The sequence below is a fragment of the Poecilia mexicana genome, unplaced genomic scaffold, assembly GCF_051168715.1.
Source record: "Poecilia mexicana isolate PSO_F unplaced genomic scaffold, ASM5116871v1 scaffold_13, whole genome shotgun sequence".
Taxonomy (NCBI): Eukaryota; Metazoa; Chordata; class Actinopteri; order Cyprinodontiformes; family Poeciliidae; genus Poecilia; species Poecilia mexicana.
In genome coordinates, this window is record NW_028263382.1 from 24,001,785 (window position 1) to 24,016,183 (window position 14,399).

Consider the following 14,399-nt stretch of genomic DNA (forward strand, 5'->3'; position numbering starts at 1 on the left):
TGAGCCACAAACCAGAATGTAAAATCATTCAGCAAGACATTTATTAAATCAACGCATTTGGGCAAATGGAGACGCAACTCACCCACAAACACGGACAGCAATGAGTCCCTGCTGGAGGAGGTCGTGTCTGAGTGCGAGAGTACTGCGGACTTCATACTTTTATCTCTCATCCTCGCACCCCGAGACATTGCAAACCCCTCCAACTATTCTCATACACACAAACTATACCCGTCAAATCCTCTCCTGCATAAAACACGCCACTCTTGGCTGCTAGCCATTTAAGGAGTTGTGCTTTCTTAGATGTTTCACCTTTTACTTCTGCTGTTTAGAACGTACTGACCTGCTGCAACCTGTTCTGCCACAATTTGCACTCCTTATCTAACTGTGGTATGCAAACAATGTTATTCATCTTATCATTAGCTGGAACATTTCAAACTATAATGAGAATACAAAATTTAGCAATTTGAAGCATATTTGATATGTTACAATATTTGCAAAACTCACTCAAAGTATAAACATACTTGATTATTACATTTTTTTTTATTTCTCTACACAATAAGTAAAAAGAAAATCAAATGCACGATCTTGAACAGTTGATGAAACCTATAATATAGTAAATCAATGTTAATACCTGAAATCTGAGTGTAAGCTACAACTAACATTCTTAGGCTTGACAGATAATTTGGCTCAAATTTATTACCAAAGTTATCCTACTGTTTCCTAGCAATTGCCAAAATGAGGACTTGCTTATGATATTCCGTGCATAAAGTAAGACACAGACAGTGCTTCAGTGCATTAAGACTATGCTTAAATGACAGCGGTCAGAGTTGAAGCAGCCGCTCTTACAAACTGGTGTCGAAGCAGCAGGAGTGTTTTGTCGGGCATCGAGTCTGGCTGTTATGAGCAGACAAGAAGGACTGTGGCAGATAAGCTGTTGAGCTTGCCGAACGAGAAGCATGAGCAAACAAACGCTGCGTTTTTCCTAGAAGGAGAGCTTTTTGGTAAACGCCTGCGGTCACCGCAAAGAACGAAGGGCCACGTCTCAGTCTTACTCCGCCGGGTTTTTTTTTTTTTTTTTTTTTTTTTTGACACGCCCACTCAGGAGAGATCCAGTGAGAGCTCACCGCTGTGTTAGCGGGAAGAGCCGTTCCCATTGAGCTGTTTTACAGCAGCACAGAGAGCTGATGGTTGTCTGCTGTAGCCGACATAACGCATAACGGACTACCTGACACAGAGGAAACTGCGCTCCATGGAAGACCTGACCCCGGAGAAAAGCGACAAAAGAAATCGGCTGTGGCCCATCACCCAAAAGGCAAGGGAGGAGAAAAAGATCGCACATTTCGTCGGAGCGAGAGCCTTAGCTCAAAGCAAAGAAATATTCTAACGGATGTGTTTGTTGTTCGCCCACTTTTAAAGGGAGAATAGCTACGCTTTGTTTCATCCAATTTAAGAGGAGTTAAGTCACTGTTTAGACTTTTTCTTTTCGATTGTTCCTGTTAAACATTTCTACTTGAAAATTTATTTCAGTTAACGCTCGAAGCTTGCTACACGAAATGCAGTTTTTCTTTACGCAAAAAAAATAACTTTGATGCAGACTTTTGATTGGTTCAGGAATCCCATTCCACTAATGAAGATTACAACTTCTGGAAATCGCAAAGGGGCGAGGATTTATGGATGTCCCATGGAAACAGCCATTCAGCTGGAACTCTAACTCTTGTATTATGTTTCGGGTCAATTTGACCCGATTTCAGTTTTTGTGCTGATCAAAGTGCCTGGTTATCCTTTAAATTTAAAAAAAAGTATTTTTGATGTACTTTATTTTACTTCTGAAGAGCCATTCAGAACCAGGTGTGTGTGAAAGAGGGACTTTCTCGCCACTGTCCTGTTTCCATGCCCTTTCTTTGAGAAATAGACCAAAAAATGAGCTCCATGCGAGTCATAGCTGAAGAAGCTTTATCACAGCTTATGTACTGGGGTAGCGATGTAGAGGAAGCGATTTCAGAGACTGAGGATGCTTCAGAGCCAGAGGACAATGTCATTGATGATTGTCAATTTTCCCATGATGACGAGGATTCAGAGGACGAGTCTGCCAGTGTCCCTTCATCAAATGAAAACCAAGAAACGCAAAAATTGCCATCCACAGAGGGGACATTGACATCTAAAGATGGTCAAATAAAATGGTCAACATCACCACACCAAAGCCAAGCTAGATTATCATCTTCTAATGTCATCAAAATGACCCCTGGTCCTACAAGATTCGCTTTGACAAGAGTTGATGATATTGAATCAGCATTTCAGCTCTTCATATCCCCACCCATAGAGAAGATAATCCTCGATATGACCAACTTGGAGGGGAGGCATGTCTTTCAAGAAAAATGGAAGCCACTGGATCCATCTGACTTGCATGCTTACATTGGAATCCTGATATTAGCTGGAGTATACAGGTCAAAGGGCGAAGCAACTGCAAGTTTATGGAATGAAGAGTACGGAAGACCAATCTTCCGAGCAACAATGTCTTTGGAGACATTTCACAGGATCTCTCGTGTGATCCGATTTGACAACCGTGACACCAGAGCTGGTCGATGTGAGAAGGATAAACTTGCAGCGATCAGAGATGTCTGGGATAAATGGGTCAAAATTCTGCCATTGTTGTACAATCCTGGCCCACATGTTACTGTTGGTGAGAGCCTCATTCCATTCAGAGGATGCTGTCCTTTTCGACAGCATGTGTCAAACAAGCCTGCAAAATATGGCATCAAAATATGGGCAGCCTGCGATGCAAAATCCAGTTATGCGTGGAACATGCAAGTATACACTGGGAAGCCACTTCAAGGACCACCTGAGAAGAATCAGGGAATGCGTGTGGTATTGGAGATGACTGAAGGGCTGCAGGGTCACAACATTACATGTGACAACTTCTTTACATCCTATCGGCTTGGAGTTGAACTTCAGAAGAGGAAGCTGACTATGTTGGGGACAGTCAGAAAAAATAAACCGGAACTTCCCAGTGAGATTCTGAAGATGCAAGGAAGACCTCTGCATTCCTCAAAATTTACTTTCACAGAGAATACAACTCTTGTTTCTTACTGCCCAAAGAGAAACAAGAACGTTCTTGTGATGAGCACAATGCACAAAGATGCATCGCTAAGTACAAGAGAGGACATGATGCCGCAAATGATCCTGGATTACAACTCCACCAAAGGAGGAGTTGACAATCTTGACAAAGTCACAGCAACATACAGCTGCCAGCGCAAGTCTACCCGTTGGCCGTTGGTGGTTTTCTACAAAATTGTGGACGTGTCTGCTTACAATGCCTATGTGCTGTGGATTGAGATCAACCAGCATTGGAATGCCAGCAAGTTATACCGACGCAGAATTTTCCTGGAAGAACTAGGCAAAGCACTTGTCACTCCCAAGATCCAGAACCAGGCCAGGCCAACTCGATCTCCAGCTGCTGCAGCTGTCATTGCAAATGTCCAAGTCAGGGCATCTGATCAGCCCACGATGGATCCTCTGGATAAATGTGCAAAAAAACGCAAAAGATGCCAAATCTGTCCCTCCCGAGATGACAGTAAGACAAGTACCTCTTGTGTGAGATGCAAGAAGTTCATCTGCAGAAAGCACACAGTCACATTCTGTCCATCATGTGGGGAATACTGAAGATGTCAAACATTGAAGACCTCCCAAAAACGAGGCAAGTTAAACAGTTAACGAAAAAGTGTTAGTGAAAAAGGAATAATTAAAATCATAAGTTGCTTAGTATTCTTCTTATGTCTTCTAAGTGATTGCATAATCTAAGATAAAGTTATTATTGGGTTAAATTAATTTTTGTCTGTTTTGTGTTGATTACACGATGCGGGTCAAAATTACCCGCAACATAATAAATGTATTTTTTTCTCAACATAATACAAGCGTTAAGCACAAATTTAATGAAACGGTTATTCTTACTCAATCGGACTCAAATGGTCATTATATGTAGATAGTTTTCTATTACCGTCACCAATTTTTTTCTGTTGGTAAACACTTATGGCTACTCAAGCATGAGACAAAACAAAGAGTTATTTCAAACACTGAATAATTTGATTGATAGTATTGATAAGTTAAAATAATACTGGACGGAGATTTTAATTATACTATTAACAAAATTGATAGATGGCCGGAAAAAATTACAGGGAACTCTTTTTTTAATCTGATTTCATAAATGAAAGAGGCCTTGTTGATATCTGGGGAGTTAACAATCCAGGTAGAAGAGACTTTACATGGACAAACAGAGCTGGTTCATTACGTTCTAGAATAGATTTTTTGGTTAATTTCAGAATCCCTTACTCAACTGAACTATAAAACGAAAATTATGCTGATGCCTTTAACAGACCTCAAAGCAATTGTATTAACTTTAAATTTATCACCAAACAAATTGTTAAAATTTAAATTTTCTGTGTCTAACTAATGTCATATTTTATATGCTAAAATATTAACTATGGTTGGGTTTAAATCTCTTTCGTGCTCATTCTTTAGTGTAAGACAGTTCAGGACGCCCCCTTGTGGATTTAAATAATCCCTTCACTCTTTTCAGAGCCTGAGATTTATTACTGGTGTGTTTTTTCAGAGAAGAAAACATTTAAAACCCATTACATTAGAGCAGTAAACTGTCATGTAACAGAAGCATGTTTTCTAATTGCTGGTTCAATACAAACATAAGTTTCAGACAAAATGGGAAGGTTTCTGAATTAAAAGCTCCCGTTCCATCATTTTTCCGCAGGTAAATCTGTAAACGTAAACGTCTACATATCGGTGATAAGAAATCTGCTGAGTAATCAGTATGTGACGTAGCATCGATGTGCGCATGCGCATTACCTCAAGGGGGGACGGATGAATGGGGTAGCTCAGATAATTAGAGCACTGGCTTTATTTAAGTTGCCCCAGCAACCAGGGAGGTTAGCCGCTGCTGTGATCTACAACTGAACTATTCCCGACTTTCCAGATGAGCTGGACATTGATTCCTCGCACTATTTCAAGGTGAGGTTGTCTAAATGTATAATATTATTTTTACTATCCATTTTATGACTTAACAGCATTGTGGTGGAATTTTAGCTCACGACTTAACAAAGATAAACCATCCTCATTAAACCATCATCATATGTCAAAAATTATAAGGTGTTTTATGATTTTAAACATTTAATGTGACAAAAAAAAACAAAAATATTATCCTGTGGGTTGCATAATAATGTGACCACAGTTATTAATTATTCTGGTCAGTACTGTCACCTCAACTCAGTCCTGCTGGTTGACCGGTGGGGGTCCTCTATGAAGCAGTGCTCCAAAACGTCCAGATAAAACAGGCAGCTGCAACCTGCTGAGAAAAAAATACTACACACGTTTAATTTAACTTTAAAAAGTGTTTAATTCATGTAATTTAATTTGTGCCTGTAATGTCTGTGAAGGAATGAATGAAGGAATTATATTTAGTTAAGTTTGAGTTTTCTAACTGGCTACAAAACGTCACATTAGTACATTGCATAGATTAGGAAATCTTTGGTTTTTATTGTAACAACTTTAATGCAGAACTGGAGTATAGCTACGGGTTGAGATTTTAGACAGTATCTATCTATCTATCTATCTATCTATCTATCTATCTATCTATCTATCTGAGAAATGACTAGAGAAAAAACAGATTTGGTACCAGGTACTTTTTATTAGAAGCCAAAAAATGTTACAATCTTCATTTTGTTTTCAGTAAACGTCCTGATCTTAAGGAGCTGCTTATGTAAATGCCAGCTGGGCAGTCAGTAAACATTTTAATAATTTACATTTTAGGCTGCATATGACAAACACAATCACCATAGAGAGAGAGTGAGAGAAATGCACATCTATTTTTGATTTTTAAAAGTAGAAAATAACCAGCACCAAAAACTTAACTACCCTATTACCCTCATTTTGCCAAAATGCACCACAGAACGCCACAGAAAGTCATTTCTGCCTGTTGCCATCAGGCTTTACAATGCACAAGTCTGTGCTACTTGATTCAAATTCTTTCTGCACTCATTTATAGGTTATCGATTCATGTATTGCATGTGATTGCTTGTTATTTATTTGTTTATAATAAATATCATTTTGAAATTATCACTCATATATATATATATATATATATATATATATATATATATATATATATATATACACACACACACACACACACAAAGTAATTACAAAAATACAAAGTTTTAAAAACTTTGTATTTATTACCTAAGATGGAGTAGCTTTCAACAAATAAGCAATTTTGCCTTGGGGATCAATAAAGTCTATTCTATTCTATTCTATTCTATTCTATTCTATTCTATTCTAATTACAGGTAAATTAAATCCTTCAGTCTGCATGATCAACAAACACATTAAAGGTTTAGCTGCTGCTATGGTAACAGCACGGCTTAATAAGAAAAAAAACAACAATTTGATTAGTTTACCGCCACGCCTGTGGCTGTAAATGGACAGATCAATCTAGGCACTGCAGAGAAAGACAGTAGAAAAAGAGATGGAGACAACATCATCGATTGCTCCTGATGACAACCAGTTATATCCCCAGCCAGCTCAGGTCTTCAGATCTGCAAACATCAGCAAGATGGTTATTACACAGAACATTAATGTCAATAACCTGAATATCAATTTCATTTCCATGCAGGCTTTAAGCTATTTAAACATGTCAAAAATAGTCTGTCATTACCATTAAGATTTAACAACATCCCAAATAAATGTCTTGTCTTTTAAAGTTAAATATTTCCTTTGTTTTCTCAAACAAATAATCTAGTCAAAAATACCTGCTTTGATGCTTTGGTTGTCATTACTTTACACATGACTAGTCAAGAGTCCCTGCTAACTGTGCCATTACTGACTTAGTCAGAAACTATTTCATCAGAGTATTATCTGAATAGCTACTTAAAAAAAAGTTGGAGTTGTTCCTAATTTTTCCCATCTAAAATTCTACCTCTGCAATAAGATATTTTATTTCAAAGCTTTCAACATATTTTGAGGAGAGCTCCATATCTACTGCGTAGCGTGCATTTTAGTTTGTACAAATGCAAACTGTGACTCACTGAGCCTGAGTCTTTGTAATGGCTTTGCCTTGATCCAGCAGGTCTGCAACACGAGACACGGCGGGCTCAAACGCCATGCTGGCCGCAGCAACCACCACCTCGTCCCTGTCAGATACACAAACAGGAGAAACGTCACCAGGACCAGAACAGATTTATCCCCAACTGCACAAAGAGTCGCTCCACAACTGCTCACTTTATGTATAAGGCCACAAATTTCCGTTCTTCCAGTTTGCCTTTAATTATGATTTCTGTGTAGCCCTCACCATAACCTGAAAAGAACAAATAAAAGTGAAATGGAGATTAAATTCAGCTTATTGTGAACTAAAAAAGGTTTTTGAGACTTTGTATTAATTACTCTACCTGCGTATCTGATGCTCTTTCCAGCCAATGCAGACCAGAAAAAAGGAACCGACTCAATTGTTGTTGGTTTATTCAGCATGTTCAGAGCTGCAACTCTTCCTGGTGGTAGAAACAAAATTAAGAGTTCAAGACAAAGTAAAAACATGTGCAATAAAAACATAGCTTAAAAAGATGAAGGAAAGGAAAAGATCTTATAAATAGAAAAGTGTCTAACCGTGAGCATGGGACATCTGCCAGTGACCGATATTGACCCTCTGGTCCCCACGAATGGTCAGAGGGAAGGAGACAACGTCTCCAGCACTGAAGATATCTGGTACATTGGTCCTCATGAACTAAGAGAATAGATGGAGCAGATAATGAGTCCAATGTGTCGCCTTCACCAGAGACAAATAACCTCTGAAAATCAAAAATAAAAACTGAACTCCTTTCATGTAAACAAATTATTAATGGATGCTGTCAACTAAGACCTTCCGCACCATAATTTGATCTGTTCCATACATAATCAACATTTAGCTCTCTGGCAATGCACCACAAAACAGAAAGTAATTTTTAAACATATTTTTCTAATTTTTCCTACTTTTATAATGCTCTTGTTCATGTAAGTGATGCCTTGGTTAGCTTGTCTGTTTGCCTTAACCATTGCATCACAAAGACAAATCTGGCTCAACAACTTTAGGTGCCAGCTGGAAAATAATGTTTATGTGAAACCGAATAACACAAGGGTTCTTCTATAAGTAGGCTGTGACAATCTCTTTTTTTGGGACTAGATTTAGGAAAAATTCTGTTTTTCAGTGTATATATATTTTTGTAAAAAACATTCTTGATTTAAAAAAAATATATATTTTTCCATCACAAAGATCTCAGTTTGCCCGATGCTCTCCTGTATTTTGAATGTTACCTTGTCAACAATAACTGCCTTTCTTGAATCCACTGCCACATTACTTCCTGTCAGAAAGTCTGAATTGGGAATTGCACCTGGAACATAAAATGAAAGAGGTTAATAATTAAAGTCATTGCTCTTCCCTTTTTAAATAAATACATTTATTATCACAAGGTTATGCAATAAAACAAAAATAATTACCAATTCCTGCAACTACCACATCAGCTTCCAAGACTGAACCATCAGCCAGCACCACCTCCTTCACCTAAAAAAAGGGGCAATGGACAACAAAACATGCAATACATTTCAGAGGTTATGCAAGAATTTAGCAGGGTTCTTTCTGTTTACATTACAATGTCTACTGAAGAAATGAACAACATAGGGGTGATAAGGTACATAAAAATGATGGTTCTGTACATATCTTGGTTTTAAAGTCAAACTTCTGTACGTTTTTGCTGCATAATCATAGAAATAGAAAAAAAGATATGTGTTTGTGTGTGTTTTTCAGCAGTGATCAAACAAAGCTAAAATACTCTGACAATTAGATTTTAATCAGAATTTCACAAAGTAGTCAGTGGAGCTTTAGTTACCAGTTTTACCTGAATGCGTCATAAAAAGAGTAATTAATGGGAAAGTCAGGGAACAAACTCCTGGTCTGTCATTAGAAAGACTGATGTTACATTTGGGTTGGTTGAATCGTAACAGGTAGTTGGACTTGGACTTTAGTCTAATTTACTCTGCACTAGTGATGATTAAATTCTGTTTGTCATAGTTCATGGTGTAACTTTCTTATCACTGTTGAAAAGTCCTGAATGAATGCCCCCAAATTAAAAGAATTTATTTCAAATATTTTTACAAATCTTTGACATGGGAACCAATAAGTGTAAAAAAAAAAAAAAAAAAAACTCTACAGGTGTGTTTAGAGCTAAACAATAAAAACTGAGTTACCTTTCCATTCTCTCCTCTGATCTCTGTCACTTTGTTGTTCATGACGAACTTCACTTTTTTTTCCTCCAACATCTTACAGTAAGAAAACAACAAAAATAAGCAAAGCTGATGAGATGAATACAAATGTAAAAAAAAAGAAAAAAAGAAAGCATTTAGCAGTTAAAATGAGTTTTCAGCTCCTATTCACCTTCATGGTCAACTTGCCAATCTCCGGCCCCAGAGACTTCTGAAAAGGATACTTGGTGGGACCCACCAGAACCACACTGGCAGCTTTGTCCGACAGGTATGAAGCTGCCTCCATGCCTGTTTTACAAATGAAAAACAATCCGGTCGTCTGCATATTTACTGTGTAGAACATTGCTTACATATAAGAAAAGTTATCATCATAACTGAATAAACTAGTGGTTAAAGTCTCAATAATAACCTATGAAGGACGCTCCGATTACAACAACTCTCTTGCCGAGAGATGATGCGTGAATCTCTTTGGCGTCTGCATAAGTCTGCAGCAGATGTACCCCCTTCAAGTCTGATCCAGGACACTGGAGAGGGCACGCTCTGCAGACATTAAAAATATTCTAATTCATGTTTATTTTATTTTTATTTTTTTTAGAGCACCAAGAATTTGCTTTCAGGATGCCGAGACTCACCTGCAGCCGGTTGAGATGAGGAGCTGATCGTAACGCTGCGAGGTGCCGTCGCTCATCTTCACGACTTTATCAGCCGAGTTCACAGAGACCACCTGCAACACGGAGCGAGTAGAAACGGCTCAATCCAACATGGCAGCAAGTCACATGCATTTGTAGCTGGTTGGTTCTGGCTCTCACCTCTTTCCCTGTCCACATTTCTATCCCGTGTTGTTCATAGAAGTCATGCTGCCGCAGGAGGATGCTGCTGCTCTCCACATCCATAGCCTTGAAGACAACGAAAACAAAGAGAAAATGCATTTTTTTTCTTAAAGTGACAGTGACAGTGGAGCTTTTGGATGAAGTTTCTCACTTTGCTTAGCTTGGGTTTGTCAAACGGAGGGAGGCTATCTTTGGTAACAATGATAATGCGACCCTGGTAGCAGTTCTGACGAAGAGTCTCGGCACAGACCAGTGAGGCAGGGCCTGAAATATATCAGATTTGTGCTCGAGATTTGACATGTTCCAAACTTTTACGACTGTTTGCATATTGGTTGCTAATTTAGGAACAGCTGACCAAACTTACCTCCTCCCACAAGCAGAATGGTGTGTTTGACGTCGGGCTTAACAGTGCACATCTCCTTCATCCTCTTAGTCAACTTCAAAGACTGAGGGCAACAAATTATAAATGATTCAACACTACATAAAAGGACACTGTATACATTCGAGATCCTCGTCACTTATGTGGCTTACCTTTTTGTCAACAGAAACATAAACATTGCCATCTTGCACCTTCACCTGTCAAATTAACATAAACAAATAATTTGAATGAAAGAGCCAATTCATGTTTTAAAATACCATGTTCACCACAGCACACTATCGATTGAGGAACTACTTTTAGAGAGATGGGAAGCAGCATGAACTATCGGTACATTTCTATGTAGACGGACACTTAAAATTTCCTACTTCTGAGTGAAACATCTTAGAACATGTTTTACTTTAATATTATCTGTACTTTTAATTCGAAAATGCCATGAACATTTTTTTTTATTATTTTTCTCTCACACTCAGTTGTTTGGAATGGTCAAACTCATTTTAATATCAGTCACAGATAAAATCGAGAATTACGAAAACAGCTTTCAAATGACGGTTTTATTTTTCAAGAGAAAAACTACGTCCAAACCAAGCTGCCGTTATGTGTAAGTGAAATGTCTGTTAGATCTTTTTCTTTTTTTTTTTTTTTGCTTATTCAATTTCACTAGCCCAGCCCTGGTCTGATTACTGTTTATAGATTAAACAAAACGCTTAGATAGAACCTGTCTGACAATATAGCAGGCTAAATAATCTAAAAAAAATAAAATAAAATAAAAAAACATGTCCTGATGTAAAGAAATTCAAGAACAGGTGAGAAACAACTGAACTGAAATTCATCTTCCTGAAAATGATAAAGATATTATTGAGGCTTTTGAGACTCCACCAAGTCACAGAAAAAAACAAAAAATAAAAAATAAAAACTGACTCTTATTTAACACACACTTTTTGAAGGGGATTCATTTTGCAGTTAAATGTTGTTTTATTATTGTTCTACCTTGTATGTTGGCAGACAGTCCAGGCCTGGATAGTCCTCGATGTCTCCTGTTTTCACATTGAAGCAGGCTCCATGAATAGGACACCTCACTCTGTCTCCAACCAGTGTTCCTGGGAGGTTAATAATCACAATTTGGTCACATTTTGTGCAGATTGAAAATACTAACAATAATCTAGAAATAAACTGATTTACCCATAATAAGCGGGGCATTGTAGTGGGTACACCTGCCTCCAACTGCGCTGTACTGACCCTTGGTACGGACCAACAGCACCTTCTGGTCCTCCACAGTTACCGCCTTCATCCTGGAAAAACAAAAAAAAAAAAAAAATGCAACAAAAAAAAAGGGACAGTTGAGACAATTTTTTTGTCATTGAAATACATAAAAAGGTCTAAAATCTGATCTTTATCCTTCAGTGACTGGCAAGTTGTTACTCACTGTCCATCATGCAGATCAGACTCCTGACAAACCAGTATGGTCAGCTCCTCCTGCTTTTCACTTTGCTCCTCTCCTTGGTTCATTCTCCTACATGTCGACATCCAAACACAGCCATTGTTACAGCAGTTGCACACTATTATTAATGGCTCTTATACACCCTCAGCCTGGATGGAACATGCTTGGTCATGCAAATTATTAAGCAAACACTCCCATTGTTGCAGCACTGATACAAATGATTTATGGAGGACCTTTATACACACTTGTAGGGAACATGCAGCAAACAAAAAAACGTTTGTTTCAATTAGTTCATGCTTACAACTGTACAGCAGTGTCTAATTTATGTTCTTCAAAATAACAAATAAAATATGCTACTGCTGATGATAGATTTATTCCATGTTTTACCTGTTATTATATCTGCTGTACATTTACATGGTTCAACCCATTTCATTTGAAGAATCTCAAACTTATTTGAACATAGTGACGTCACTATGTTATTTCAGAACTATCATACACGACAATTCAGCATTTTAATTATGGATAAGTAACAAAAAGAAAATCAAACGTACACTTTTGAGCAGTTGATAAAATCTATAATACTAACTGTAAAACAATGTTAATACCTGAAATCTGAGTGTAAGCTGCAACAAATATTCTTCACTAGGCTTGACAATTTGGCTCGAAATTATTACTAAAGTTATCATACCAAAACTGAGAACTTGCTTGTGATATTCCGTGCATAAATTAGGACAAACACGGTGCTACTTTTCTGCATTAGGACTATGCTTACCTGAGTAGTTTCGCCAGACAGCGGTCAGAATTGAAGTAGCCGCTCCTACAAACTGGTTTCCTGCCCGCCTATGTAACCTTTTTTGAGAAACCAGCCCGCATGACGCTCAGCAGAAACAACCCGTGAGTTCCTCCCGCAACAGCACGGACTCCGCACCATTCAAGCGTCGGCGAAAATGGCGTCGGAGGAGACAATGTTTGAACAGCGTCTCTTGGAGACGTTTGCCTGGCAACGGGTTAGTCGTTCCGACGCCAACTTTAAAACGTCAGAATTAATAACACGCATATTTCAATGAAAATCTGACTGGTTGGAGATGAATACTTGGAGTACTCAAACTTGAAATGGTTTATGAAATGTTTCACAATCAAACTAACTTTCACCCAATCAAAGAGGACTTTATTCCTTTTTTTTGGTTTAACATCAGAAGGGGTCTATTTGAAAAAGTTACTACACAAACGTTTCTTTTACAGTAGATGACATTTCTGTTGTCTTATTATCAATAATCATTTAAACTTGAATGTCAATCTCTTAGTAACACCTCCCTCACCGATATAAACGCTCTTTTCCTATGATCGTACGACGGCTTTGATATGGAGCAGACAGACACAGGAGGGAATGACGCTACATTGTATTGTCTAACACGCATGCGCTAACACTGTGCGACCACATTTCTGACAATATTAAGACAATATGAAGCACCTACATATTTTAAATCAGTCGCAACTATGGATGATTACTTAATAATAATAATAATAATAATAATAATAATAATAATGATAATAATAATAATAAATACAATACAAGCAGAGTGCAAGTCATGGACGCAAGGAAATTATGGCTACTTCAAAAGATGACATACAAAAGTCTAATATAAATATATAATCAAGTATTATAATAACCTGTTGCAATGCTTCGCTTTTCTTGGCCAAAAGATGTCGCAATTTCTCCAAAAACTACAGCTATCATTCATGTCCGCTGGAAGGCGCTTTATTGAATGAAAAGGGCACCGAAGGAAGACGCAGTGAAACATCTCCGAGGGTCAGCCTTCAGTCAATCAGTCCAGGTGTATAAAGACCTGTAGCCAAAAAACACAGCAGTGTTTGTCCTGGGTGGTTTAGAGTCACACATTACTTCACATAACTCCACTGAGCCTGAACACACGAGGTTGGTTGCGTTTAAGAGCTGGATGTAAATTACGCCTTCTGGTAGAAAGTCTATCCTAACGTTTTCTGGTTCTTCGTGATATGATAAACCAACTCTTTATTCAAAATAATCAAACACTGACCCTATTATTATTATTATTATTATTATTATTATTATTATTATTATTATTATTATTATTATTATTATTATTATTATTATTATTATTATTATTATTATTATTATTATTATATTTCTGTTTTTGGCCATCATTATCCTTTTAGAGTTTCATCATTTTTAATTGTTTAATTGTTTAGTTATTGATGGATCATGTCTGATTTTGGTATATTACTTTATTATATTTATTGTAACAACTTCATCATTGTACCCTTTCATTTGCTTCCCTTTTAATTTGATTTTGTTGGTTATGTTGATGGTTTCTAAATAGCCTCAGACCTGATGATCTTGATCATTTGAAATTACGGACAGCTCATAAATAAAAATATGTTGTGTCTGTGAATTAATGAAAAAAGTATTGTTGGTATGCTTA

General features: G+C 37.5%; 1 protein-coding gene across 3 annotated transcripts; it reads right to left on the bottom strand.

Moving 5' to 3' along the window:
• Window positions 1-5,672: 5,672 nt before the first annotated feature.
• aifm4 (apoptosis inducing factor mitochondria associated 4) lies at window positions 5,673-12,816 on the bottom strand. Of its 3 annotated transcripts, none has more exons than XM_014997936.2 (19): window positions 12,710-12,816; window positions 11,923-12,009; window positions 11,679-11,788; window positions 11,487-11,596; window positions 10,652-10,696; window positions 10,485-10,566; window positions 10,272-10,384; window positions 10,100-10,186; window positions 9,923-10,014; window positions 9,700-9,830; window positions 9,463-9,578; window positions 9,276-9,347; window positions 8,529-8,592; window positions 8,346-8,422; window positions 7,662-7,779; window positions 7,448-7,546; window positions 7,281-7,356; window positions 7,088-7,192; window positions 5,673-6,598 (listed from the first exon to the last, which is right to left on the bottom strand). In XM_014997936.2, the coding sequence occupies exons 2-19, from the start codon at window positions 12,003-12,005 to the stop codon at window positions 6,568-6,570; spliced, it is 1,611 nt and encodes a 536-aa protein (XP_014853422.2). In that variant the 5' UTR covers window positions 12,006-12,009; window positions 12,710-12,816; the 3' UTR covers window positions 5,673-6,567. The 3 variants fall into 3 exon arrangements, with proteins under 3 accessions (XP_014853422.2, XP_087868031.1, XP_014853423.2); XM_088011905.1 differs by lacking the exon at window positions 12,710-12,816 and adding an exon at window positions 12,626-12,684; XM_014997937.2 differs by lacking the exon at window positions 12,710-12,816 and adding an exon at window positions 12,543-12,683.
• Window positions 12,817-14,399: the final 1,583 nt, after the last annotated feature.

Bases quoted from the DNA above. Each gene is read 5' to 3' on its own strand.
- aifm4 (XM_088011905.1), bottom strand. From the start codon at position 12,660: ATGCACGGAATATCACAAGCAAGTTCTCAGTTTTG. The intron at 10,567-10,651 runs GTAAGCCACATA...TGTTGCCCTCAG, and splicing joins ATGTTTCTGTTGACAAAAAG to TCTTTGAAGTTGACTAAGAG. The intron at 10,385-10,484 runs GTAAGTTTGGTC...GATATATTTCAG, and splicing joins CATTCTGCTTGTGGGAGGAG to GCCCTGCCTCACTGGTCTGT.